Genomic DNA, 26864 nt, shown 5'->3' with positions numbered 1-26864 from the left:
CTTCCTTACCTTGGGGGTTCTGCCAAATGTCTTTGTGGCTTGTAAATTCTGCATTCTTCGTGTCCACTATCTGTGGTATGTCCCTCTTCCCAAACTTTGTTAACCTTCCCTGAGGTCACTGAAAAACGTTGATCCCTAAACCTTAACAAGGCAGTTCTAGTGTCAAGAAATTTATCTTTCTAACACCTGGACATCACTTGGAGCTTGTTTGTTAGCTCCTGTTTCACAGATTAAACCTGTTTTCATGTTGGTCAGAGTTGAAATCACACAAGGATCAAACACCAAAGAACACGTTCTCCTAAGAAAATTTTAATAGTTGACATTTTGCGACAACACTGCCGCTTTACGGCAGCCGCGCTCGTTGCTGGCTTTTCCGGGGGTCGGCGGTTTTCTGCTTTTACGACAGGGCGCTGCCGTCGCGCGGCGCTGACGCCAAGGGCGCGCCGGGGCTGCGCGCGGCCCTTTCCCCGCCCGCCGCCGCCACCGCTCCCGGGTCCGCCGCTGCATCCGCCGCTGCATCCGCCGCCATCGGGGCCGCGCCGGGGCCGCGCAGGTGAGGGAGGAGCTGGGGTCGCACCGGAGCCGCTCTCCTGTCGCGCCGGCACCTCCAGCGCGTACCGAGACCCCCCGGCCCCGCCCCACCGCTCCCGCCGGTTCCGGTGGGGCCGCGTCCCCGCCCCTCCCCGGCACACGCAGCGCCCGCCGAGACCCTTCCTTCCTGCCCAGGCCTGCTTGGCAGGGGCGCTTTCCCTTCGCAGTGGCTTGTGCCGAAGCAAGGCCCCAGGTGCCACACCGCACGGCAGCTGAGAGTTTGAGAGTTTTTTTTCATTTTTTCATCTTCAGAAAATTAAAAAATGGCGAAGTTTGTGGCACCCGTGATCCAGGACAACCCGTCCGGCTGGGGCCCGTGTGCTGTGCCCGAGCAGTTCAAGGACATGCCCTACCAGCCCTTCAGCAAAGGAGACCGCCTGGGCAAGGTACCCGTGCCGTGCTGGGCCGTGAGCTCCGGTCCCTTCTGAGCCCCCCTGCACGCTGCCTCCGGTGTTCGCTTTTGTTACCCTGGCTGCTCCTCTGGCACCCTTGGCAGCGCATTCTGACACACTGTGAACACCTAGGGCTGGCAGGCAGAGGTGGGAGTCAAAGGATTAGACCTGGAGCATATGTCGTGTTAATACTTACTTTTGACTGTTTATGCTCATTCTTAGGTGGCCGATTGGACAGGAGCCACGTACCAGGATAAAAGATACACAAGTATGTGTGGTCTGCTGGCTGTTCCTGGGGTTTATTTTCTTCATAGTTTCCTTCCAAGCGTCGTTCCTGCTTTCATGTCTCACACCCAGCCTGTAATTACCTGCACACCTCAGCAAGACACACAGCTTACTTTAGGAAGCGTGCTTTACCTGTGGGAGAGCTCTGTGGGCCTCTCCCTATCCTTGGGGTTTACTCTGGGTTTTTGTACTACCTTACTACCCAGGCTCATAAGGGAGGTTTGGAGAGGGAGAAGACATGCAGGTGTAAGGCAGGAGTCCCAATTGAGATATCAGACTTAGGGGAAGGGAGCAGGGGAGAGAAAGGGGCAAAGCATCAGGGTTTTTTCTTAGGACCTTGGTGCTGAGATGCTTTGTTTATTTCCAGACAAGTACTCATCACAGTTTGGTGGCGGAAGCCAGTATGCCTATTTCCACGAGGAGGACGAGACCAGCTTCCAGCTGGTGGACACGGCCCGGACGCAGAAAACGGCGTACCAGAGGAACCGCATGAGGTTTGCACAGGTAGCGTGTTCTCAGAGACAGGATCAGAGGGGAGCTTCGGCAGCACAGGACTCTTTCCCAGTTGAAATGTCTTCCTTTTTCTTTGTGTCATTTCTGCAGAGGAACCTTCGGAGAGACAAGGATCGTCGGAACATGCTGCAGTTCAGCATGCAGACATTGCCAAAGAGTGCCAAGCAGAAGGAGAGGTGAGGCTGCAGAGATGAGCAAACTGAGCTCTGGTTGGAGTGTGTGAACATAGTCTTGATGAATTTGCAAACTTAGAGTAACAGAGTCTGCTGGAGCAAACAGTCAGCAAAGAATTTCAGGATGTTTCGAGTCCAGTGTTCTTCTGGTGTCAGTAGTGCTTAAAAGCATGGATTTTAAATTTTTTTAGTTGTATTTAGAAAGTAAACATGGCATTCTAAAGAGAGAATATCCTTTCTGAAAACTGCATTTCAGTCTTCAGGTAAAACTATATAAAGAGCTGCTCAGAGCATAGAACAGACTTTTTTTAATTTCTTGGGCGTCTTGATCAACAGATGGCTCAACAAATGTTTCAGCAGCGCGGTGCCTGAAAGCAGTGCTCTGGTAGTAGTTTAGAAGTGAAGGAGTGGTTATGATATATAGAAATCATGGCTTTTCTCACATTTGTCATTTTAGAGATCGTTTGCGCCTACAAAAGAAGTTTCAGAAGCAGTTTGGAGTGAGGCAGAAGTGGGACCAGAAATCACAGGTAGACAAACTGATGGGCATTGTGCCCCCTCTGATGGTTAGGTTTCTTTGGCTGCACTCAAAAGGCAGCTCCTCTTGCAAAAATCCTGATGTGTCTCCATTTCTCTGTGTACCTGTCCCACCTCTGGCCGCACAGCAGAAACCTCGTGACTCCTCTGTTGAAGTTCGCAGCGACTGGGAGGTGAAGGAGGAGATGGATTTCCCTCGGCTGATGAAAATGCGCTATCTGGAGGTGTCAGAGCCACAGGACATGTGAGTTCCTAAAGCAGCCCTTTGCTTGCTCCTTGAAGTCACCAGATTTTTGGAAAGCGGGAGCTCAAGGGTCTCCTGCCTGGTCCCAGCGTTCTCACTGAAGTACCAAAACCAAGGGGAGGTAACAGAACGCCCAGCAGGCCCTGTGTGCCTCATGGGTGCTGTTATCTGTAGGAGGGGTATCCAGATGGTCCTCTTATCTTTGCAGAGAGTGCTGTGGAGCTCTAGAGTACTATGACAAAGCCTTCGACCGCATTACAACAAGGAATGAGAAGCTCCTGAGGAGCATTAAGCGCATCTTCCATACCGTCACCACTACGGATGACCCGGTTATCCGAAAGGTATCCACCAGTTTGTAAAACTCAGTGTGTGCTGTTGTTAGAGACCAGCTGTCACCATCAGACCAAAGGGTAAAAGCAAGAAGCATTAGCATGTACCTGTACTTTTCTAAGGTGGAAGGCAGAGGTAGATTTATGAACACTGGCCAAGGGAAAGGTAGAATTCTGAAGGGCAAGCAGACCAGTACTTCAGAAGAACTGGGAAGAAAACTTATGTCAGAGACCTGATCCTTGGGCCTTGCTTTTGGTGGTGAGGAAGGCTCAGACGTTTCTCTCTAGTGACCTGATCTGCAGTGAGAAGCTGCATTTTCTGACAGAATTAACATTTTGTAGTAATTTCTTACTTTCCTCTTGTGTGGGTGAGGCTGGGCCAGGATTGCTGGGTAGTACCTTATGCTTCACTGGCAGTTGATGTGGTACTCAGCAGTTCATGTTTCTCAGTCAGAACAGAAGAAATTAGTGATCTGGTTTGCTAGGACTTCTCATCCTGCCTAGGGAAGGGGTATCTGTTCTTATTGCTGAAATAATTTTCTCCTCCTGTATTCACAGCTGGCCAAGACACAAGGGAATGTGTTTGCCACAGATGCCATCCTGGCCACACTGATGAGCTGCACTCGTTCTGTCTATTCCTGGGACATCATTGTCCAGAGAGTTGGATCCAAGCTTTTCTTTGACAAGAGAGACAACTCAGATTTTGGTGAGGAAAAGTCCTGAAAGGAATTTCTGTTGTAGTAGCTAAAGAGTCTAATTTTCTTCAGGTGAATTTGGGTGTCCACACTGAGCCCCCTGAACAAGCTTATTACTGCAGTACGTGTGATAGCTGTGTGGGGAACTTCAGTATTGATCTACTCTGGTGTGGGGCTAGAAACTCGCCAAAGCTGACATAGTTACTCCCCCAAGTATAACCACTTGCATCTGGTTTTCTTCCCAGACCTCCTGACAGTGAGTGAAACAGCCAATGAACCACCACAGGAAGAGGGCAACTCTTTTAATTCTCCACGCAACTTGGCCATGGAAGCTACCTACATCAATCACAACTTCTCCCAGCAGTGTCTGAGGATGGTAAGGTGGAACAGTGATGAGTAGTGGGGTCTGTGTTCCAGAGAGTCTCAAGAAGAGACTTCATTAAGGCTGCTTTAATGCAGCACAGAATTGACAGTTGTGTTATACCCATGGTCTTTCAGTTTTGAAAGAGGTGGGATTATTTCTGGTGAGCAGTGTGACTTTGTTGTAGAGAGGCTTTCACCGTGACTTCACAGAGGAGTCATCCTACTCCTGTTGATGATGTAGACAGGCTTGTCAGTACACTTTAAGAAGCCTGAGTACCAGTACAAGTACTGCTTATAGTGCTGTGACTAATGTGGGCATGAGGCTTTCATCAGCTGTCTTCATGTTTTGGTGTTTCTCTACATAAGGGAAATCAGCTACTGTTGCTGTAAAAGAATATTTTTCCAACAGAGGAAAGCTGTCTCCTAACATACTCTGCTGTTTTCATCTGCAGGGAAAGGAGAAATACAAGTTTCCCAACCCAAACCCCTTTGTGGAGGATGACATGGATAAAAATGAAGTAGCCTCTGTTGCATACAGGTAAGTTGATATTTCTGATGCCCAGGTTTGGCAAGGGGGCAGGATGTCAGTGTGATACGGAGGCAGAACACGTTGGGAGTGTGACTGATAGAAGCGTTACCTTGAAAGGGATTAATGGATGACCTCACAGTGAAAAGATAGAGGAGGAAAGGATTTTGCTGAATGCTTACGTGGATCTGGAAGAGAACAAAGGTCAGAAATAACCAGCTGGATTGTGTATTGGCAGGTACCGAAGATGGAAGCTGGGAGATGATATAGATCTCATTGTCCGTTGTGAACATGATGGAGTGATGACAGGAGCTAATGGAGAAGTGTCATTCATCAACATCAAAACACTGAACGAGTGGGATTCGAGGGTGAGGAAGAACAGGATCCCCAAGCTAGCTCTAACTGCTTCACTGCTGCCTGACATGCCAGGTACAGCAGGGAAGATGAGACAAACATCTGGTGGTGTTCCCCGGGTGTTACATTCCACTAAGGAGTATAACTTTCTTGGACAAGCAGTGCTGAAGCGATATTCCCTTAAATGTGAGGTAGCTGGTTTGAACCCTCTTGTCTCCCTGGGTGTTCAGCACAGTAGCCAGTCTGTTCTTTATGATTCTCTTTAGAATTCTTTCCTCACAAACTACCCTTTCTAATCAGTGCCACAAATGTTGAGCAATCCCAATTGCTTGCATTTCTCCCTTCCCAGTGCAAGATCTTTATTTGTAGCCTGCAGTTCACATTCCCTCACATGGTATAATAGGGTAGGCAGCTTCCCTATGTGATGACGAGAAGGCTGAAGAGATGGCTGCTGGTGGCTTGTCAGGTAACACTGGTTCTGATTCTCCTCTCAGTATTGCAATGGGGTGGACTGGCGCCAGAAGCTGGACTCTCAGAGAGGGGCTGTCATTGCCACAGAGCTGAAGAACAACAGCTACAAACTGGCCCGCTGGACATGCTGTGCACTGCTGGCTGGATCAGAGTATCTTAAACTTGGGTAAGGGGGACAGTTCACATAGAATATCTTCCAGGTGCATTTTCCATTATTAAACTTCGTGTATGGCTGAGTGAAGCATTTACAGAATGAATTTTAAATCACCCAGTGTTAAGAATGGCTAAGAAAGGAAAGCTTGTGGTGAGTGCACCAGGCCTGGTGTAAGCTGCTTCTTGGCATCAGCTGTGACTGACCCCACACACGATGGACAGGTGGCCTGTGTGGGCTCTCAGCCTCTTTGCTGTGGTCACCAACAAGGGAAATAAATACAGTGACTGTTGTGTCTGTCAGGAATCTGATTGAGATACTCAATGCCCTCTTACTGAGAAATCAGGTGGTGGGGGGAGATATGGCCGCATCGTTTTTTAAACTGTCAGCTTAAAATGAGTTGAGTACTGTAGGCAATGAACAAGAGGCTTTTCCTAAGTTCTAGTGGTTTTGCAACCCTCAGTTCCATCCACAGACACAGAATTGATTCTTTTCGTGCAAACACCCAGCTAATCGTGCTATTGCTTAATTTTATCTGTGGGGCTAATTTTATTTATCTTTTGTACCTCTCCATCCGATTTGGGGATTTCCAGGTGCATTGCAGATTGACAGTTTGTAGCCAGGAAATCCTCTTAGCTTTCAGTGTTGGAGTATTAGGATTTTTCAGCCAAGAAAACAAAAATAAGATGATCATGCTGCTTTTTTTGCATTCTGTCTGGGCGTAATCTCCTGATACCCTTTGGTTTCTTCTTGCCCTCCTAGATACGTATCCCGTTACCACGTGAAAGATTCTGCCCGCCACGTGATCCTGGGCACACAGCAGTTCAAGCCAAATGAATTTGCCAGCCAGATTAATCTGAGCATAGAGAACGCCTGGGGCATCCTGCGATGCGTCATTGACATCTGCATGAAGCTGGATGAGGGGAAGTATCTCATCCTCAAGGACCCCAACAAGCAGGTGATCCGCATCTACAGTTTGCCTGATGGCACCTTCAGCTCTGATGAAGATGAGGAGGATGAGGAGGAAGAAGAGGAAGAGGAAGGTTTGTAGCATACTTGGTGGTTTATGTTTTTAAGTGATGTACTAGTCTGGATGAAAAGGGGTTGATACATGAGGAAGACCAGAGATAAGGATCAGATCTGACCAGTGCAATGGCAGGAAAAGAACGAGGCTGCAGAATGGGTGGTCCCAAGGATGGGACTGTTGAAAAGGTGTGAGTGACATTGGGAGTACTCAGCTGGAAGAAAAACAATGCAGAGTTGGAAATGCAGATGTGCCTCTGTACGGATACTTGATGAGGACTGATTTTAGCAGAAGTTGGGAGGAGGTCCCAGAGCACTGTCTGGCAGAACGAAGCCTGCCAAGAAGCCCTTGATTCAGCGGCCCCGAGGCCTGCAAGAGTGGGTGGGTGCTAGTTTCTGTTGGTACTGGGGTATTTTTCGACTGCTGTTTTAGAAATGGCAGTGACTGTAAGGTGACACATTTAAAATACGTGCTGATGGAGTACAGTTGAGGGAGCGTGGTGAAGGCTTTTCCGAAGTGACTCTTGAAGCTGAGCAATCACTGGCTGGTCTGGATGCGAATTCTGGAGGATCAGTGGTGCCCAGTGGACAACTGCAGCTGCCCTTTGCTGCCTAAAACCATCTCTGATTTGAGATCTCTGTGCTCTGCTGACAGCGGAGAACCACAGACCTCTTGCTTCTGTGATAGGAAAAATATCTCCCAGGTTATTTTTAGGCTGTAAACTTATGCTGGCTGCTCTGGATTTTATTATGGAAATGTTAGTTGGGCTGCTGCATAATTTGCTTAGGAATGTAAATTGTGTATGACAAGTGTGTGGTCGTGGCTGATGGGAAGGTTTGTTGGGAAGCTGGACAGAGGCAGGAGACAACAGTTGGAGGTGGGAAAAATCTCCCGAAGTGGCAGCTTTGGTTTTTTGTGTTCTTTGTGGCATTTCCTTAACAAGCGAGGGTTTCATTTTGGGGTTTTCTTCCCTCAGCTGCATTCACTTAATTTCTGTTTCTCTTCTTTTTCAGAGGAAGAGAGCTGAACCCTACAACCAGCCCAAGGTGCTGCAGTCCTGGGGCAGCCCCGGAATCGGGGCTGGGCTGTGGCTGTACGTCTACCCTGGCTGTGCTGCAAAAGGATCATATATGAGGGAAAGCGGAATAAAGTTGATTTTGGCGAGTGCCGGCGCTGCTTGTGTGTGTGTGTGTGCCGGGTCCGGGTCCCCCCGCGGTCGCGGCTCCCTCCCGCGCCTGCCCCTTTAAGCGCCACCCGCCCCCGGACACGTGGTGCGCGCGCCGCCATGGTGCCGGCGGCGGGAAGCGGCGGTGGCGGCGTCACGTGACGCGGGGAGCGCGCCGCCCCCCCTCGCTCGCCCCCGCAGCGGGCGGGAGGCAGCGCCGTGCCCGCCCCGCCCTGCCCGGGCGGCGCGGGAAGGAGGAGGGAGCGGAGCGGGAGGAGCGGAGCGGCGGGAGCTCCATGGTGCAGGTGCGGCCCCGGGCGGGACGGGTCCGGGCGGGCGGCGGCCGCCGTGCGCGTCACGTGCGCCGCGCCTCGTGCGCCGTTTGGCGGGGGCGGGGGCATCAGGGCCGGGACCGTATTGGAGGGGGAGCGAGGGCAGCGCTGGGCACCCCATCTCCCATTGGCTGGGGGGCTTGCGCCGCCCGTCCCCATTGGCTGGTGGGGCGCAGAGGCGCTCGCCACCAGCAGTCCACAGGTGCTGCCCCACCTTGCCACCTGTGTGCTGCGGCGGAGGACACTGTGCGCCCATTGGCTAGAAGGCCCGGGAGCCCTGCTGCTATTGGCTGGCAGGGAGCAGGGCCCGGCCCCTACACCCCAACGTGCGTGTGGCCGTCATGGCGGCCGGGTCTGGGCGGCGGTGGGCGAGGGCTGGTGGGGTCGGGGGTCTCCTGTGGGGAGGCTGCAGCCCCTGGGGTGACGCCTCCCGGTGCGCTTCCCTCCAGAGCAGGCTGCGCCAGCCCCGCCATGGCCCCGGCGGTCTGCGGGACGCTCCTGGGGCTGGCCCTGTACGCCAGCAGCCTGTGCGCCGTGAGTGGTGCCGCGTTCCTGTACCATGACTACTGCGTCATCGGGGCCGGCCCCGCGGGCTTGCAGGCGGCCTATTTCCTCCAGCAAGCCGGCCGGGATTACCTCGTCTTTGAGCGGAGCCATGCTCCCGGCAGCTTCTTCGCGCTCTACCCCCGGCACCGCAAACTCATCAGCATCAACAAGCAGTACACGGGCAAGTCCAACAGCGAGTTCAACCTCCGCCATGACTGGAATTCGCTTCTCAGCCACGACCGGCGGCTGCTTTTCCGACGCTACTCTCGCGACTTCTTCCCCAACGCTGACACGATGGTGCGTTACCTGGAGGACTTTGCTTCCCTGCTGAAGCTGCGGGTTCAGTACAACACAGCCATCATCCATGTGACATTGGAGAAGAATGAGCAGGCCTGGAACGGCCATTTCTTTCTCCTGACCGACCAGGACAGGAAGAACTACAAGTGCAGGTAATAGGCAAACCTGGAGCTTGACATGCAGCTCAGAGCTTCGCCCTGTTGAGGCACGAGTATCTCCGAGGATGGAGATTTCACAGCCTCTTAGAGCTTTAATCACTATCACAGGCGGAAAACATTTTTTAGGGATTGGCAGGTGGATGGGTGGAATAACTGCTCCTGGGAAGGCATTGCCTTTCATGAGCAGTGTTTTGCTTTGGGCAGTTGAGGAGGTTGGGAGGGCTGACACAAATTGGCTGCCATGGCCATCACTGCAGCATGTGTCCTTGATAGGTATGCTTGAAATCACTTTTGTTTTATCACTAGATAATTGTTGTCTGTGAACAACATAACTCGGTTGTACTCGCAGCTAACACTGCCTTTATTACAAACTGGATTGAGTCAATTCAGTGACATCTTGCTCCCGTTTTCCCGCATGTGTTCAGGGGTGTGTCCCAGACAAGTGAAGCCCTCGTTTGGCACAGAGCTGGAACGGGATGGGGGAAGAAAAGTGGGAGTTTTTTGGGGGAGGGGCAGGGACTGTGAGAAATAAACTTCAGGGCTGCTGGGTCGCTGAATTCCCCTTCCACTCGTCCTATTTACGTGTGTGTAATCCTGTACTGCCACTGAGCTCCATTCCTAAAAACCTCGAAGTTACTTTTGTGAACATACGGAGTATATTTCTCACCTCTCCCGAGAACCTCCGCTCTACGACAGCAGGTCGTGCTGGCTGTCACTTGCCGGTGTGCTGCTGGCAGGCTCTGAGGGGACAGAAGGCAATCCCCGGACACCCACGTACTGTGAGCGAGTTGCGCTTGGGACGCTGTGTAAGCAAGGCTGGGACAGCAGGCAGTGCTGCTTGCCTCAGCCGCCTGGTGCTTCCATCTAAGTCACAAAAACTTCCTCACGATTCAAGTAAAAGCTCTTATGGAGTGATATAAAAATATCACTGTAGTTATTTTTGGTGTTAACAATTAGTGATGTTGCTAACATGTTTTTATGACTGGCAGTTACATTTCAAAATATTGAAACTATTTCCTGTCTGACTTAAAAATGACTTCTGCTCTGCCAAATGTCAACTCAAATTTTAAATCAAAGTCATTTTTATGCAACATATATAATCAACCTGTGATACTGTCAGTGAGTTCATATGAGTAGAAGTTGCATTCATGAACAGGCGAGGGTGATGCATATATACAGCACCCACACTGACTGTTGCTATATATAACAGTGTTCCTAGTTGTCCTGAGGATAGGGAAGAGAGGAGCAGGTCATTAGTTGAAGCTAGGTAGAGGTTTCTTTTGAAACCATGGCCTGTTCAGCTGGTCTAGTGCCACTGTGGAGGTCACATTGCAGTCACCTTCCACAGTGGAAGGAGGAAAGAATGAGGAGATGGAACCCCTTTCCTGAAATTCCTGCATTTCCATGTGCTATCCCTGTTCTTGCAGCTCTTTGTTGGTTGCTGCTGGAATGTGGGTTCCCAATGTGGTAAACTTTCCTGGCGCAGAGTATGTTGAAGGTTACGAGACTGTGTCCATCAACCCGGAGGACTTCGCTGGCCAAACCGTGTTGATCTTGGGCCGAGGGAACTCTGCCTTCGAGACAGCGGAGAACATCCTGGGTGTCACGAATTTCATCCACATGGTGAGCCGGTCCCGCGTGCGCCTCTCTTGGGCCACCCACTATGTCGGAGATCTGAGGTAAGGAACTGCTTCTATTCCTGCTTCTAGCACAGCTGGAATATAAACAAGGAGAATCACCTCTTTCCCAGGCAGCTGGCTGGACTGGTGCTATCGTAGTGGGGGCCACAGGGTAAATATGGAGCTTTCTATAGGACCTTGGTTTAAACTAATCCAGGTTGCAGTTGCTGAAAACAGAGGCTTGGTGAGAGCTTTTTAGCACCAGTGTGAAATAAAAACATGTCCACTTGGAAACTATAGTCTTAAATGTACTGGCTCTCAAGCTATTCCCTTGCTTCTAGTCACAGAGGAAAGTTAAGAGGCTGGTTACATCCTGCAAGGACAGCAAGGCTATTTTCCCTGTGCTGTTCCTTTGAGCCCTGAGGCTCTGAGGATAACCCTTACACTGAAAAATAGTTGGGATGCCTGATAAATTATCCCGTTTCCAGGAGATAAGACAGAACCTCTCTCCTTTACATTCTTGTATTTTCCATAGAGCAATTAACAATGGACTACTGGACACCTACCAGCTGAAATCTCTGGATGGGCTTCTGGAGGGTGATTTGGAAGATCTGGCTATCATTAAGGACAAAAAGGGAAAGCTGCACATCACACTGCAGTTCTACTTGGAGAACAGGAACATCAGCATGGGCGTTGACTCTATCACCCTCCCTCAGGATGAACTGGACAATTTTGCTACCCGCGCACCTTATGACCGTGTCATCCGCTGCCTGGGTTGGAAGTTTGACTTCTCTATCTATAATAGGTGAGGGAGAACCAGGATCTCCATGAAAAAAGGTATTTAGGCTGAAGGGCCTGAGTAGGGAGGAAAGGGAAGACCAGGTCGTCTCCTGGTAGCATTGTTTGGACCTCTGTGTGCTCTGAGGTGTTTGGTGCTGCATAGTCCTTTTTTTATCCTGCAGGTAAGGCTGTGTCCCAGTGGGAATGTGTGTCACTGCCCTCTGACCAACAGGCTTTAAGGCTGTGCAGATGGGAGCAATGAGACCTGAGTGACACAGAAAAGCTTGTGCCTTTAGAACTTAACATCCCGACCTGCCAAATCACATGTACAAGGCTAGCAATGTTCAGGTTTTTTGCTGAAATGAGGATGTTAAAGGTGCAGACCACTACAAAAAGGTTTTGTCTGGGAAAAAAAATTCCCTGAGAATACAACCTCCATTCCACCTTGGTACAACCTGCAGTTGAAAATGATACTGCTAACTTCACTGTCTTCCAAAATTAATTGTTAATGGTTTAGTTGAGAATTAGATCTTGTCCAGGGGTATCTTGAGATCAACACCTTTATCTTCCAAAGATCCTCTTTTTAGTTATAAATGCCACTGACATCAGTAGGGGTATGAAGCAGAATCTTGCAGTGGCTGCAACATAATGTGTATCAGAAACCCTTTTTATTTTTCTACTCCTGTCCTTCCTGATAGCGTGCTCTTCTCTTTTGCGTATCAGATCCCTGAGAATGATGCCAGGAAAAGGGAATATTAAGAAGTATCCTCAAATCAAACCCAGCTATGAGTCTAGAGGCACTCGAGGGCTTTTTGTTCTTGGCACTGCTAGCCATTCAGTTGACTTTAGGAAATCTGCTGGGGGCTTCATCCATGGATTCCGGTATACAAGTGAGTACTGGGGTGTACAGAAAGGGCAGAGGTAGAAATTGATCCTCCCTTTGAAGGAACAATCCATAGCTTACTGCTGGAAAGAGATTGCCGTTAGTCTTATTCTGGCAATAAAAGAACAAAACGCATTCAAGCTGCAGCTGCATCATCTGAAGTGGAGAAGTGACTTGGGGTCATACATGAAGTTTTTGGTTGTCTGTCTTTGTTTTGTCTTGTGTCTCTCTTGCCCGCTGTCTGTTATTTATGTAACACAATAGATTTCTTCCTGCCAGATGCTCTGACTCGTGACAGGCTGTGGGTGAGAGGTCTGTGCTGTGGAGTTAAAACCCAGCAACTGTGGGCAGTAGAGAGAATTTCCTTCTTTATCTGTGTGTGCCCATCCTTATCATTAAAGGAATGCTGAGAAGTAATGAAATATCCCCAAGGACCCCCCTGCCCCCTCCCCCACCACTTAGCATCACATCAGCTTTCCAAGGGCATCTCCACTGCAATTGCCAGCAATTGGGGTGGGAGATCCTGAGCACAGAGGAGCTGTAAAGGTTGTTTATTGAGTCCTGCTGCAGCACAGAGATTTGATCTCTTAAAGCATAAGCTTTGTCTTTGTTTCTCTCCATCTCTCAGCTCGGGCAGTCCATCGCCTATTGGAAAACCGTCACCATGGTGTCCCCTGGCCATCCACAGTCTACCCTATTACACAGCTGACCAATTCCATCATCAAGAGGGTGAATGAGGCTTCAGGCCTCTACCAGATGTTCAGTGTCCTGGCTGACATCATACTGCTGAGAGAGTGAGTGAGTAATTATTCCCAGCATTGTGCTCCATAATTTCATTTCTGTTTCCTTACCATTGCCTCCCATGCTGCCACCACACCAATTGTGCTGTTCCTGTCTAAGGATGTTACCATCGCATAGTCAGCCACACCAAACCTGTACTACTGCTGCAATTGGTGCCCAATTGTGCAGACTGTTTCTCCCTCTTAAAGGGCTGAAATGGTCCAGACCTTCCCTCGTGGCTCAGAGGTGTAGTACTCTTTTACTGACCTCAGAGAAAAACTTCATTGAGTAGTGCTACTGTAGAGACAATCCCATAATCTAGGAAAACAATGGTGTCTTGTAACAATGGTGTCTGCAGCCTTTATAAGCTCTGCATCAAGTCCAGCTTGGATTTGTAATGACCAAACAAAATTACTATCTGATTACTTTTTGGCTTTAGCCTTGACCAGCTGAGGATGGGTTGGATCCCAGCTGGCTTTCTCTGGAAAATTCCAATGGTGTGTTTTCAATTCTCAGGAATGCCACAGCATTTGAATACCTGGAAGAGTACCCTATTGGAGTCCTGGCTGAGCTGGAAATGCAGACAGGAAGAAAGGCTCGCAATGGGCTCTTTGTCATCATCATGGAATATGGGAGGAATTTCTCTGGGGCTGACAAGGATGTCTTCTACTACAACCGTGCTGTGGGAGAGGCACAGCATGCCTGGCAGTCCAACTTTTTACACCCTGTTATTTACTATTACAAACACCTCCCAACAGGTAAGCTTTCCTGCTAGTTATGTGACACAACCAAAACAAAGAGAGATAAAGATAAACCAGAGCCAGAGTGGGGGTGGTACCTGAAAGCACTATTCCCCCTTCCTGTGAGACACCTCCCACCACTGTATGAGCTGAAAAGGAAGCTGAGAGTTGGCAAGAAAGTTCCATCTGTAGGACCGATATAGGGGGTGGGGGGCTGTACCAGAGACCTCACATTTGAAAATAGGAACAAACAGGCGTGCTGGAAATTTCCCCATGCCCTAAAAGAGGAACAGTTCTTCCCTTTGGCTGGCACTCTATGTGTATTTTGCAGAGCCTGTCAGATGAGGGTGGTGTTGTTTGGCCATCTTGCTGCCAAGAGAAAGCTGCTCTCTGGCAGGCCCAGGTCTGAGAGGTCACACAGACATAGAGGCAGCCAAAGGCAAGGGTTTGAAGAGGAGTGTTCTATCCAGCAGCAAACAGGCTCAGAGTAGACTTCCTTGGGAAATGAGTGCGTTGAAATCTTCATCTCCAGACACCCAGGGTCAGGGTCCAGCTTGCCTTCTCAGGAATAAGCATGATGGGTAGCAGCATTCAACACAACACAGCCCATCTGGCAGTCCCTACCCAGGGGGAACAGGAGTGAAATGACAGGAATGCTACAGGCAGGGACAGAGGGCAGCTGTGCAGTGGCAGGGCTGTTGAGGACAGAGCTAGCAGAGGGGATTGCAAACAAAAGTAATGGATTAAAAGGTCAGGACAAAAGCGGAAACAGCTGTCATAGCTGCTTTCCACTCCCCAAGCTCTTTTTAATGCCATTTTGCTTCTAAGAGACTCCCTTAATGTTCTCTTGGCAGAGCGTGAGATGAGAGTCCGTCCCCCAGACTGGCCTCTGCCCCGGCCAAATGCCATCCATCACATTGTGGAGGACTTTCTGACAGACTGGACAGCCCCAAATGCTCACATCTTGCCACTGAGGCGATTTCTGGAGAACTGCCTCAGCACCGACCTGCGCAATTTCTTTGCAGGTAATTTGTGCACAGGGTCGAAGTGGCAGGAAGGGGAGGAGCAATGTGAGGAACAAGTGACAGGAGTCATCTCTTCTGCCAGTAGCTGAGATCTCCCTGTGATGACCTGCTTGTCTCACTGTCAGTCACACCTCCTCAATGCACTCACCAGATGGTACAAAGTGCTGTTCTGTGTGTATCTTCCCAAAGAGTCCTTGCTCTTGTTCACCATGACTGCCCCAGGCATGACAGAATTTAGAGAAAGGCATATAAGGTTGGGTTCAATCCCTTTTCTGACTGCAGCTTTCCTTTCTTCTTCATTATCTGAACACTTTGTGCCATTGTGTACTGAATTTCATGTACTGGTGATTGGATTGCTTTCCCATGGGAAATGGGAGTGCTGTGAGGTGAGAGGTGAAGGGCCTCTGCTGCCTCCCTTCCTGGTCTTAAGATAGATGTGGGAAGACTCCTGCAGGAAGCCTATGAGCCACACAGAGGGAAGCCATCTTGTGCACAAAGAAGATGCCAGATGGATGCAAGCTCAAATCTAGCTCCTTTTTCTCAGTGTGCAGACTAGGGGTCCCTCTCTGCATCTGAGCTCTGCAGAATTACATCAATTACTGTGCTGCCACCCACAGCAGGGTACCAGGTGGGAAACTCCAGCCATCTTCCCTCATCCTCTCTGCCTTTTGTTTTGGGCAAGTCCCTGATAGTTCATGGGAGTATTTCCCTACAGGGTATCTCTGCTGACTCTAAGTTTTGATCCTCTCCCTTGCAGAGTCCTGTTTCCTGTTTGCCTTCACCCATCAGAAGCTGCCTCCCTCCTGCCAGCAGGGCTACGTTCGAATGCAGGGACTGGTGGGGAGCCAGGAGCTCCGGCACCACGCGGTACAGGCTGGGCTGCTCCAGGATTACACTCACACAGACTTCTCGGGTGACAGACCCCCTGACAGCCACGATGGATCACAGGAGCAGTTGATGAGAGATCATGGGATACCAGTTCGTCCTCTGCAGCATCTTGTTAATGCCAAGGATGAGCTTTAACCTTTCTTGCTCCACACTGAAATTCATAGGTGCTCTTGTGTCAGTACTGTAACAGAGATCCACAGCAGGATTCTGCCCTTTCCAGTGTCCCTTTTCCATCCCCATGCTTCCCACTGATCATGAGTTGCCAAAGACCTGCTCAGATCTTGCTGTTACAAAGAGGACCAACATACTCTGAAGGACTGAGGGACCAAAACCCAGTGATGCTGAGGTTCCCATGTTGTCTTTGCAGAGTTCAGAGTTGCCTGAAGATGGTGTTGGTGTTTATCTCACTGACCAGTATTTGCAGTGACATACAGAAGCCACAGAAGTGAGCGCAGGAACACCTGGGAAACTTCAGATGTCACCCTTCAGAGGTGGCCTGCTCACAGCCTGTGGCTCTCTGGTCTCTGGATGCCATGCACTGTGTATACTTGAAGATTTGTTTCTGCATTGAATCCTGAAGTGGTACTCCAGGCAAATTTCTGGTATTTTTCCTGCATTTGGGTTAGGGCAATTGTGTAGCTTGAGTGGGGAAAGATGCTTTTTTTAGTTACTGTATATGTCAGATAATTTATAATTTCCCAGAGAACACTACAAGGACTCTTTCCTCCACAACAGATGAGTAGCTTGCTTGGAATGCCTGGGACACAGAGACTTAAGAGTTTGGCTCTGCTGTCCTCATATTTTTCTTCTCCCATACCAAGGAGTCTAGAAGGTTAGCCCATAATTTATAAAGCATGACCAATATTTCTCCTATTTGCACTATGTCCTATCAAGAAAGTTTGATGTTGTTAAAATGCTCTTTCTCTGTTTTATTCCCCTACAGTCACCTTGAGATTCTAAAGGGACTGACAGGGAGGTTATCTGCACTTTACTGCTGCTCTTGTCAGCAACGTATGCTTGTCCATGGACTCCTTCCATGGGCCTGGAGTTGCAAAGCCAAGAGCACATCTGAGCTTGACCTCATGATGTCCCTGTGATTTCTAGGAAATACAGGAGGGATGACAGGGAACAGGCTTTCACCTCCACGTGTTTTTCAACTTTCTAGCTTCTTAAAAAATGCACACTATTGCTTCCAAACTGAGGGGGGCTGTATGTTACATGTACCTAAAGCTGTCCCAATCCCTTGAATTCAGCTGTTTCCCTAAAACTCCAGTTACTTGGAGAGGCAGAGGAGCAGAAGAGGTCAAGGAAGTGACAGAGGAGTTCTTGCTCTCTTTGAGATTGCTGGGCTACTCAAGGAATGCTGCTGTTGGAAGATAGTGCCTGTTGACATGCAGCTGGAGAGGGTGTCATGGGCCACGCTGGTCGTCGGTGGTCTCCCCTGCATGTAGGGGTGCAGGTTGATCCCGTTGCCCTGCACGGAGTTAATTGCTGTCTGGGGGACTGTAGAGCTGTGCTTTCCAGGAGCGCTTAAAGAAGCAGGTTAATTGCTGTCTGGGGGACTGTAGAGCTGTGCTTTCCAGGAGCGCTTAAAGAAGCAGGTGCAGCAGGCGGCCTTTGCGTAGCCTCAAGCTGAAGGGAGCCACCGCCGCTGGGCCCGCGCCACGTGCTGAGGGCGCGCCACGGCTCGTGCTGCGCTCGCTGCGCCCATTGGAGGGCTCCGCCGCCAATCGCTCCACGTGACATCCCACAATCCTTTCCGGGGTGGGCTAAGTGGCGGGCACGGCAGCCAATCGGAGGCGCCCGGCTCTGGGGGCGCCTGCCAACCGGCTGGCGTGCGGCCGCCCGCTCGCGGCCGCCTTCCGGCGGCGGCGGCCAATCGGCGCAGTGGGGCGGTGCCGGCGCGCGCGGTCACCTCCGCGCCTGAAGGTGCGGGCGGGGCGGCGGGGTTAGTGGGACCCTCCCGGCCGTGCCCTCCCGGCCCCGGCCCCGGGCTCGGGAGCAGCGGGGCGCCGCCGTCTGGGGTTGTTGTCGCCCCCAGGGTTGGGGGCGGGGGGCCTGCGCCGCCTGTCGGGACATGAGCTAAGGAGCCCCGCGGTATCGGTGCAGGCCCGGGTCTGCCCGGTGGGTGGGGGCAGCTCCACTCTGCAGGGCTGAGGGACACAGGGACCCTGTGCCTGCTGCTGTCTCCCTGCAAACGGGGAGGAGGCGGGGTGCGGCTGGGGGCCCCGTGCCCGCCGGGTTGGAGCTGCAGGGCTAGGCACAGGGGCAGGAAGCAGTCACGTCGTACCCCGTACTTCTCTCCTGGACACCTCCTGGCCTGGGGGCTGTCCTGCCGAGGGGACTCCGATCAGGGCACCCACCTCACAGCCACTCTCCCCACAGATGGCCCAGAGGCTGGCTCTGCAGCGGCTGCTGTCGCTCCCCGCGCGGGGGCCCCTGGCATCCCACGGCAGGGCCTTTGGCACCTCAGCCGGCCGCAGGAGCACTTTCAACGTGCAGGACGGCAGCGACTTCCAGGACCGGGTGGTGAACAGCCCCAAGCCCGTTGTGGTGGACTTCCATGCACAGTAAGTTCCGCTCGTGCCTCTTGCACCCCTCTCTGCCATCACCCATGCAGCTGTGGCCCTGTGGCTTTCCTGATGTGGTGGTACTCCGGGCTTACCATGGAGGGGCATGCCTTAGAGCTTCCCAAGCTATGCAGTCCAGTGTTGAAAGATGCTTCTGCCCATCAGGCTCAATCCATGAAGATTCCCCTCACAGCTACATCCTGCAGGAGTGCCAGGAAGGCTTTCCCCTGGGTGACATAGCTGCACCTTTCAGGTGCTCAGGTGTCATCCCAGCCCCAGTGGTGCATCTCAGGAAAAGGCTCTGATGTCTGCCCTATTTTGCTTCATGGATGCAACGTCCTCTTAGAAACATTAAAGTTTGTTAACAACCACAGAGAGCTCTGCACTTGCTATGCCTCACCATTGTTATGGTGTATCATTCCATGTTTCTTAAAGCTGTGTGGTTTTGAGGCTCTTTATAGCAAATGTTTTTAATAACTCCAATGACAGCAGTTGGCATCAATAAAAATGCTGTCATCCACCTGCCAGTAAAAATATTCTTAGATACTATCTGCTATGTTAACAATACTGATTATCTTTGGGTTTTTCACATATTTTCATAATTCTACAGTTACTGTTATATGAGCCAGTTACAGCTGATGTGGGGCAAACAGGGCAAAAAAAAAGCCAAAAAACTCCTGCTCTAAATAAACTAACTGACAGACCAAAGTGAGCATTAGTTGGGATCATCCAGGGAGGAGACGACAATTAATTGAAGCCTGAAACTGGATGCAGAGCTTCCTTAACCTTTGACAGCTCCTTTGTGAGAGAAGTGTTTTTCTAAGTCATGGTTCAGGAATTGTATTTCCAGGCTGGCTGTTGAGTGGAACAGCAGTGGTGGTAAAGGCACTGGTGTACCAGCATGCCTTCCATGGCTGCACCTGCCTCTCCTAATGTTCCCTCTTTTTTCCTGTTCCATCAGGTGGTGTGGTCCCTGCAAGATCCTAGGGCCCAGGTTAGAGAAGCTGGTGGCCAAGCAGGAGGGGAAGGTGCTGATGGCCAAGGTGGACATTGACGATCACACAGACCTTGCTATCGAGTACGAGGTAGGAGGTGGAAGAGTACAGACTTTCTTTGGCTGGCAGTGTAAAGGTGCCTCCCTGAGCAGAGCTGTGCCTGCACTGCAGCAGCATTGGAGGGGAAGCCCAGAGCCTACAGGATCCTGATCCATTGAGTCACTTGTCAGTAGGTGGATTTTGCTGCTTGGCTCTGCTCCAGCTCTGCTGGTCATGCCCAGCATCCCCACCTCTAATTCTGCAGGGAGGTGTCCTCTAGGCCTTGCAGGTGTCAGTGTAAACACTTCCCTGGCCTCAAGGAGCCTGGATTACACGTGGCATTTTGCTGCCAGCTGGGGCTGCTCAGGTGCAGGGCAAGATTGTGAAGTTACAAGCCCCACTCTGCCGTGCTACTGAACATGGATCTTTGTGCAACCAGCCTGTCCTCTCTTTCCCTTCCTTGTTCAGGATCTCAAGCTGGGTCATAACATCCTCATCCTTAAGCTGCAGCACAAGGAGACACAGTGAGTTTTGTTTGGATAGGTAGAAGCCAAGTTAGAAAAAAAACAACAGGAGCACATGTCTCTTGAAAAGGGAGGACCTTGGTGCTTACACTAGTGCGTGACATTACTGCTGGGTGTGTTCCCTTTGCTGCCTTTCTCCCAGGAAGGAGCAGAATGACTGGAGAAGGCCATGGCTTTAGTTTACATGATTCATTTATTTGTCCCCTCTGTCAGTGGTTTGGTAGTTTAAGAAACACAAAAGCCCCTCTGAGGGCCGTGCTTGCCTCTGTTGTCTCTCCTTGCAAACAACCACTCTGCCCATGGAGTTGGGGCATCCTGCTGTTATGTTTTACAGGGGGAAAAAATGCTAAAATGCTTCAATTTCACTTGGGTATCACACAGATGGATCTGCTCCCCCTCTGCAGATGAAGTCCTGCTCCCAGGGTGACAACTAGCACAGCAAGCTCCTCAAGCTGGTCTTAAAAGTGTGAGCTGTCTCCTGAGCTGTCATTTTGTTGAGCCTGGAGAAGATGCCATTCCTGCACCCTGCTAAGCCAGGAGGAGACAGAAGTGGAAACAGCTTGTTCCCTCCCACTCTTTCCTCAGGGAGACCTTTCTGCCTGTGCTGTGGTGGCGTGCCCACACCGCTGGTGGCCACAGTCATCACTTGCAGCTCCCACAAGCTCAGCACAAGAGCCTCTGGTGCTCTCCAGGGTGGAGGCCTGCTGGCAGATACACCCCAGGCCAAGGAAGGTGGTTGCTGACTCCTGAGCAGGGCTGGCTGCTGCTAGCCCAAAAGGCTTTGTAGTTCAGAGGGTGCTGGTGAGAAGTTGAAGAGGATGAGATGGTTTTAGTGATGATCTAAGAGTGTGTAAATCCTAATAGATGCAGGGAAAGCTCTGGTAGCAACCATACTAAGGAGAAGAGAATAGAGATTATTAGCTCAACTCACATACTGTTCCAAGCCTTCCAGAAGATAGAATGAGCTGGGATTACCAGAGGATAATCTCAGATGAGTGGAAAACTACAAGCAGGGTGTGTGCATGCAGAGAAAGGTCTGTGAAAAGAGGCTGAAAGTCCCAAGTTATGCAAGTTTGATGACGTGCTGCATCCTCTCCCCATGGGTGCTGAGGGAGCACTGTCTGCTCTGTGTTTGTTTGTGTGCAGGAAGGACTGAGGCTGCAGAGATGGGTCAGCTTCTAGCAGTTCATTTGGGAACCTTATACACAAACATGATGAAGTTTTTGTTTTGTGAGAGGCCATCCTCCACTTTTGAATTGATGCATGTGTGTCTTGTCTTGGCCATTATCCCCGTGGCTAAAACACTGTCCTTACGACTGTCTGCAAGTACCATAGCTGCAAACAGGTAGGGGCATAGGAGAATTTTCTGCTCAGATCTTTGTCGTTTGGAGGATCCTTTCTGAGGCAGAAGTTTTGTTCATGTGCTGAGCACGTGCTTAGTTTTGCTTCATCTTCTGGGAAGTTGCCATGTAAGGAGAAATGTAAGGGCTGATGGGAAGGCACCAAGTTGAGATCAAAGAGGGACCAGAGTGTTTGTGAGAGATTAGGAAAACCACAGGTGGTGTTTAGAGGGGATCAGAAAATATTTGTTTTAAAGCCATTCTTTAGAGGATCCGATGTCTGCACGCTGAGGAAGTCTTTGTTTGGGGGTTTTCAGTGTCCATGCCGCCCCCACAACTCCTTCACTAGCTGCCAGGAAGTCTCACTCCATCCATGTTTATTCCCCTGCCCACACACACACGCAGCCCCCAGCTTGCTGCCTGCTTGCACAGTGTCCTCTTCAGCAGCCTCCTTGGTGCAGAGGGAGGCAGCAGGAGGGGGAGACCCCTCCGAAGAGCTGAGGAATGCTGGCACATTCCTTTATACAAGCCCTTGGCTCTTAGCCATTCCAACTTAACACAAAACACGGATGCATTTTCTGCAACTAGGAATGTCCCCTGTATCCTTCCCTGTCCTGTTATGCCCAGCACAAAAGTGCTGTCTCTGGGAACTCCCCGTTTTATCTAATACCTTTCATCTCTGCTTGTGGCCTTTCTTCACTGCTCCAGCCAGCTCCTGACCTCTTGCCTCAAGAGCAGAAAGGGAGAAGAAATACTTTTGTTTATCTGCAGTCTCTTAAAATTCTTTAGATTCATCTCTTGCCTTAGCCAGTTGCCTTTGTGTGTGGTGACCAGGAAAGGGCAGCCCTTTCTCTGGCCACTGTGGGTGGGCAGCTCAGGAGAGCTGCTGGGTACAGAGGTAGTCTTTCATCAGTGGAGCTCCACCCTGTTACCTCCTCACTCAGAGGCCTGGGTGAAATCCTTCCCCCTGCTCTGCTGTGTGGCATCTGAGCTTCTATAAAAGTTTCAGATGGGAGAGAATTCCCTTGGTACGGGTGTTGCCAGGAATGGCCATGTTTGATTATTTATCTGTGTGGTCAACACTCATCAAAAGCAGACTGATTTTTTTCTGTAGAAATGCTCTTCAGGGAGGAGTAAAATTTGTTTAGCTTCAGTGCAGATGGGACCCAAAAAAAGAAAAAGTACCCTCATCTTTACATTCTAGAAATTCCCATGATATTTGCTTCTCAGCCAGCAAAACAAAGTACGTGCTCCATTAACAGGCTCCCCTTGCTGCAACTGGCAGGAAGGAAGCTGACAAAAACATCATGTTTTCTGTGCAGAGTAAAGTTGCCTTGTGCCCCCCATTCTCATCTGGCTCTGCAGCACCATCCCCAGACCTTCCACTCTTTCTTTGGATTTGCTCACCTGCACAAAGAGGGAAAGAGACAGAGAAATCAAAGCCATGTGAAACTCATGGGTGCTCTCATCAGCCTGCAGGGCCTGGCAGCATGGTGTTGGCTGCTTTTCCATAGAGCTTCCAAGAGTTGCCTGTCCTCAGCCAGCTAGGGCCCCAGCCAGCTAGGGGCCAGCTCTTGTTTTTTTGGATGGGACTGGAGCAACTCTGCTTGATACTAACCCACTGTGCAAACCAGAGGGAGGCTCAGTGGAGGTTTGGCCTTTTCAGGGACAGAGCAGCTGAGTGCAGTGCATCATTTCTCTCTGCTAAAATCGCAAGGGAATGTATTGCCGCCATCACCCGTGCTGGGGCCCAAGCCCTCTGGATCTGCTCCCTGCAGTCACTAGGAGGAGCTGAAGATTGTGCATTGAGCAGCCCCAACGCTCCCATCCCTTCACATGACACTGCACAAGCCCTGAAGGACACTGTGGGGAGCCACGCTGGACTGCCCAGCTGGAACCGGGTGGGAAGGGAAAACAAAATGTCCCCTTCATCTCAGGCTCCCAGTGGAAGAAAAGCCAGCCCTCTGATGGATTTCCAGAGGGATTTACAGATCGTTGTTGGCAGTAGGGCTGGCAGCGCACATGGAAGGCCCCACAGGCTGGAGGAGAGTCAGCGGGCAAGATAAGGACAGAATGTGTTTTGTGGGGGGAGACTTTGCAGAGATAAGCTGTGGGGTCAGAAATGTGATTAGATCTTCCATTGCTGCAGCTCTCCAAGCTCTGGTTGTTCCTTCTTTCAGTCATGTCCCTTGGGGTTTCTGCTGTCACCAGTCAACCAGCAAGTCCCTGGGGAGTGTTGTCATTTCTAACACTGTTCTCTTGGATAATTCCCAGCAAACTTTGTTCTGAGCTAAAAAAACAGTGCCCAGAGAAGCACAGCTGCCTGCTAGCTCTGGTCAGAGGGACTATTTCATTTCATACTTAATCATAAGGGATCTGTACTGAATGACCACTGGTTTGTGACCAGATAAATAAGTGAAAACAAAAGTGGGGAAAAGAAGAAGGCTTGAAGGAGATTGACATTGCTATATAATGAGCAGGAAATCTGCCTGTGCAATGGTGGGGTGGGTTAGGATTAGCACTCTAGTCCTGTCTGGAGAACATGGGTCCAGTCTGATGCTACCCTGGCCATAAAATGTCAAAAGGTCTTATGTCTGTGTCTAGGTGTGTTCGTTTATGGTAGGACAAAAGGGAAGGAGAAGAAGCATTTGTACGGGATAAGGTTTTTGTATTAGCTGTGGTTTTGTCTTTAAAAATTTGGGTCTTATTTAAACTCAAAAAGCAGTTCAGCCTTATCTCAAGTCAAGTGGTGTAAGTCAGTGCAGGGAGGGGGAACGTGGAGCTCAGTTGGCCTGTTTAGCAAGAGGACATCTTACCCTAGAGCAGTGCATGCTCAGCTCCCTTGTAGCCGCTTCCTTAGACTTCCACTGGGAAACCAGGTGCAAGTGGCTTCCTGCAGGCTTTGCTCACCCTTCTCCCTGTTTCTCTTGCCCCAGGTGTCAGCAGTGCCAACTGTGCTGGCTATGAAGAACGGAGACGTTGTGGATAAATTTGTGGGCATAAAGGATGAGGATCAGCTCGAGGCGTTCCTCAAGAAACTCATTGGAGCCTGAAGTAAAAGGGTGGCTGTACCTCTGCCTCTGGACACATCCATGTTGTGCATTCCTTGCCTGGGAGAGCTGAGGGCAGGTCAATTGCCTGCCCTGTACAACCTGGGGGTTTCTTCTGTTTTGGTGATTTAGGAGATGGAAAATGTTGTAACTCTTCCCTCCTTTTCCCCCTTCTCCCCTTTCTCATGAGCAGCAGTAGTTGCAAAGGGCTCTGAGGAGCAGGGCTGCTTATTCTCAAAACGGGGAATGTAGCTGGAATTAGGAGGCTGTGTTTACCAGCCAAGAGCTGACGTGCAGACTGCTGCTGCTGACTTAAGAGGAGGAATGTTTTTGTCTCTGCCTCACATCTGATAGCCCAGAGCATAGGGCAGCTGCTCCCTGCAAGATGATGGTACATACCTGCCCTGGGTGGGTTCGTTTAAAGCTGAGAATGCCACTGGCTTGTCTGTGAAACCTGTCTCTTTCTTCCTTTGTCCTTGTGTTGCTGGGACAGGTACAACTCCTCCACAAATCCATGGGTTCACATTATAATTTTATAAGAGAAAATACAGAGAAGTATTTTATAGATCTCCTTTTGTATGTCTGCAGCAGTAGAGAACACTTATCTGTCACTGCTGTCTAGCCAGGAGAATAAAACTTGATTCCACAAATCTGTCTGTCCGGAGAGGTGAGTTGGGAGTATCAGCAGCACAGTTTCTAATGATGGGCTGGGAAAGTGCAGGTTATGATTCGATCCCTACTAAAAGGTAATGTGCTGAAAACAAAATAGAGGATTCCTTCCATGGGGCTTTCAGTGCTGCCTGTAGGACCTCCTTTGTGTGCTGCTGGATCCAGGGGGCCAGAGAGAGGACTCGCCTCCCACACACAGATGAACAGCTGCTCACTGCACATAAAGAACCTGAACTGTGCTCACTCCCCTGGTGCTTGTCTTACCCCTTCCCTGTCTGTGGAGCCCGAGAGCCTCCCTCTCCTTGTGAATAATTAAATGTGGTCACATGGGTGAGTCCTGTCAGAAGGCATCCTTTTGACTTCAATTAACCTGACCTTTGGACTAAGGGTGCCTTTTGTGGGCTTCTATCTGAGCAGCCTTCAACCCTTCCAACCTCTTCCTCCTTTTTCTCACATACACCTGTTTCCTGTCAACCTGGTGCTCCCAGCCTCCTCCTGTGCTTGCAGGCAGAGTACAACAGAGAGTAAGCACTGATGATTACTGTACTGTTTAATTTCAGCTTGCTTATCTAAGCTGCATGAGAACATTGTAAATGCTTAATAGCTATGTACAAGCTGCTGCTTTTTTCTTTTTTTTTTTTTTTTTTTTTTTTTTTGCCACAGCTTCTGTTTTCTTCAGTCAATCTTAAATCTACTTTGGCATTGCTCCGTTTTACCTCCCTGGTATATGAGCAGCCAGGTAATTTTTTTTTTTTCTGCACCTCTGCAGTAACAATTCATGACCTTTGAAGGAACCAGGGGAGTGGTGATCCAAGTCCTGCTGCAATTGCAGTGTTGCTGACTGGCATCACTGCTCCCACCTTCTTCTGTCACCCTGGAGCCTGGGCCACAGTGCAAGGTGCTGTTGGTCTCTTGAGATGGGTGCCTCCCATTCAGGCTGGGCTGATCTCACTGCTGGCACACTGTTAGAGGTGATGTCACTTCAATGTAATCTGGTAAAGAACTGTTGGTCAGTTAAAATCAATAAAACTGGCATTTCATTTATTCCGGAGATCACAGAGGCTGTGCTGCTCCTGACCTCCTCGGGTTTCAGGCTGGGCAATTACCCCTGCAGTTTCAGTGTTCCTGCTCAGTAAACACTTCTAGTAAAGACTCTACATTTTCCTGCACAAGCAAGAAAAGTAGGGAAATAGCGTCACATACTCAACAATAATCAACTTTCTTGCCTTACCATCCTACAGAACAGGAAAAAACACAGTGACTTTGCATTGTGTAATTAAGGGGCAGTATAAAATAGTTATTTTATTGCTTCCTTCTAGGGAAAAGCAGAGATAAAGTGTCACTTAGCTGTTAAAGTGCCAGCACACTTTAGGGTGCATTATGTGAAAGCCACACTTGTTTATTTGAGATAAATGCTGAAGACCCAAGTACTTGGTGCTCTGTGGGAATCCTTCAGAGCAGTGTAACAGGTGGACAGTAGGAGGAGGGGTTTGGGGACAGTTTGAGATTCCTCAAGCAGGCTGCAAGGTTTCCACCATAGGACAGGACTTGGAGGATATTGTCTGTGCCAGGTTTTTAATTCAGCTCCCTGTTTCCCAACTGCTGGGGAAGGCTTCAGGGATTCCCACAGCGGTGTTTATAACAGGATCTGCAAGCAGGAAGCAGTGCCAGCAGTGTATTTATGTAGTGGTTAAAGAGGGGTTGCACAGCAATTTTCATGCCACCTGAATGTGATGTTGGTCTTTCCCGACTGAAGGTAGCTGAAGCAATGGGTAATTCTTCAGCAGTAGTTTTTTTTTCTGTGTCAGCTGGGAAA

The 26864-nt window shown here is 50.1% G+C and overlaps 3 protein-coding genes across 6 annotated transcripts; all 3 read left to right on the top strand.

Annotated features, from left to right (window-relative positions):
• Positions 1–449: 449 nt before the first annotated feature.
• On the top strand, positions 450–7812 carry EIF3D (eukaryotic translation initiation factor 3 subunit D). 2 transcript variants are annotated; one of them, XM_021554109.3, is made up of 15 exons: positions 450–553; positions 844–977; positions 1206–1251; positions 1636–1772; positions 1872–1957; positions 2412–2484; positions 2623–2735; positions 2944–3076; positions 3623–3770; positions 4005–4135; positions 4575–4660; positions 4887–5016; positions 5497–5639; positions 6387–6667; positions 7662–7812. In XM_021554109.3, the coding sequence occupies exons 2-15, from the start codon at positions 855–857 to the stop codon at positions 7673–7675; spliced, it is 1644 nt and encodes a 547-aa protein (XP_021409784.1). In that variant the 5' UTR covers positions 450–553; positions 844–854; the 3' UTR covers positions 7676–7812. The 2 variants fall into 2 exon arrangements, with proteins under 2 accessions (XP_021409784.1, XP_021409783.1); XM_021554108.3 differs by having other exon boundaries at positions 2620–2735.
• A 198-nt stretch (positions 7813–8010) lies between these two features.
• Positions 8011–16775, top strand: FOXRED2 (FAD dependent oxidoreductase domain containing 2). The gene is made up of 9 exons (XM_021554113.3): positions 8011–8118; positions 8595–9140; positions 10574–10825; positions 11301–11570; positions 12269–12435; positions 13057–13222; positions 13725–13966; positions 14803–14973; positions 15731–16775. Exons 2-9 carry the CDS (start codon positions 8617–8619, stop codon positions 15994–15996), a joined length of 2058 nt encoding a protein of 685 aa, XP_021409788.1. The 5' UTR covers positions 8011–8118; positions 8595–8616; the 3' UTR covers positions 15997–16775.
• TXN2 (thioredoxin 2) lies at positions 16394–25029 on the top strand. Of its 3 annotated transcripts, none has more exons than XM_021554111.2 (4): positions 16394–16463; positions 18247–18431; positions 19393–19516; positions 24266–25029. In XM_021554111.2, exons 2-4 carry the CDS (start codon positions 18247–18249, stop codon positions 24380–24382), a joined length of 426 nt encoding a protein of 141 aa, XP_021409786.1. In that variant the 5' UTR covers positions 16394–16463; the 3' UTR covers positions 24383–25029. The 3 variants fall into 3 exon arrangements, with proteins under 3 accessions (XP_021409786.1, XP_021409785.1, XP_077639510.1); XM_021554110.2 differs by lacking the exon at positions 16394–16463 and adding an exon at positions 17740–17790; XM_077783384.1 differs by lacking the exon at positions 16394–16463 and adding an exon at positions 17794–17809.
• Positions 25030–26864: the final 1835 nt, after the last annotated feature.

The sequence above is a fragment of the Lonchura striata genome, chromosome 5, assembly GCF_046129695.1.
Source record: "Lonchura striata isolate bLonStr1 chromosome 5, bLonStr1.mat, whole genome shotgun sequence".
Lineage (NCBI taxonomy): Eukaryota > Metazoa > Chordata > Aves > Passeriformes > Estrildidae > Lonchura > Lonchura striata.
Note: the sequence above shows the minus strand (reverse complement) of the source record. Positions and strands in the feature narration are given on the sequence as shown.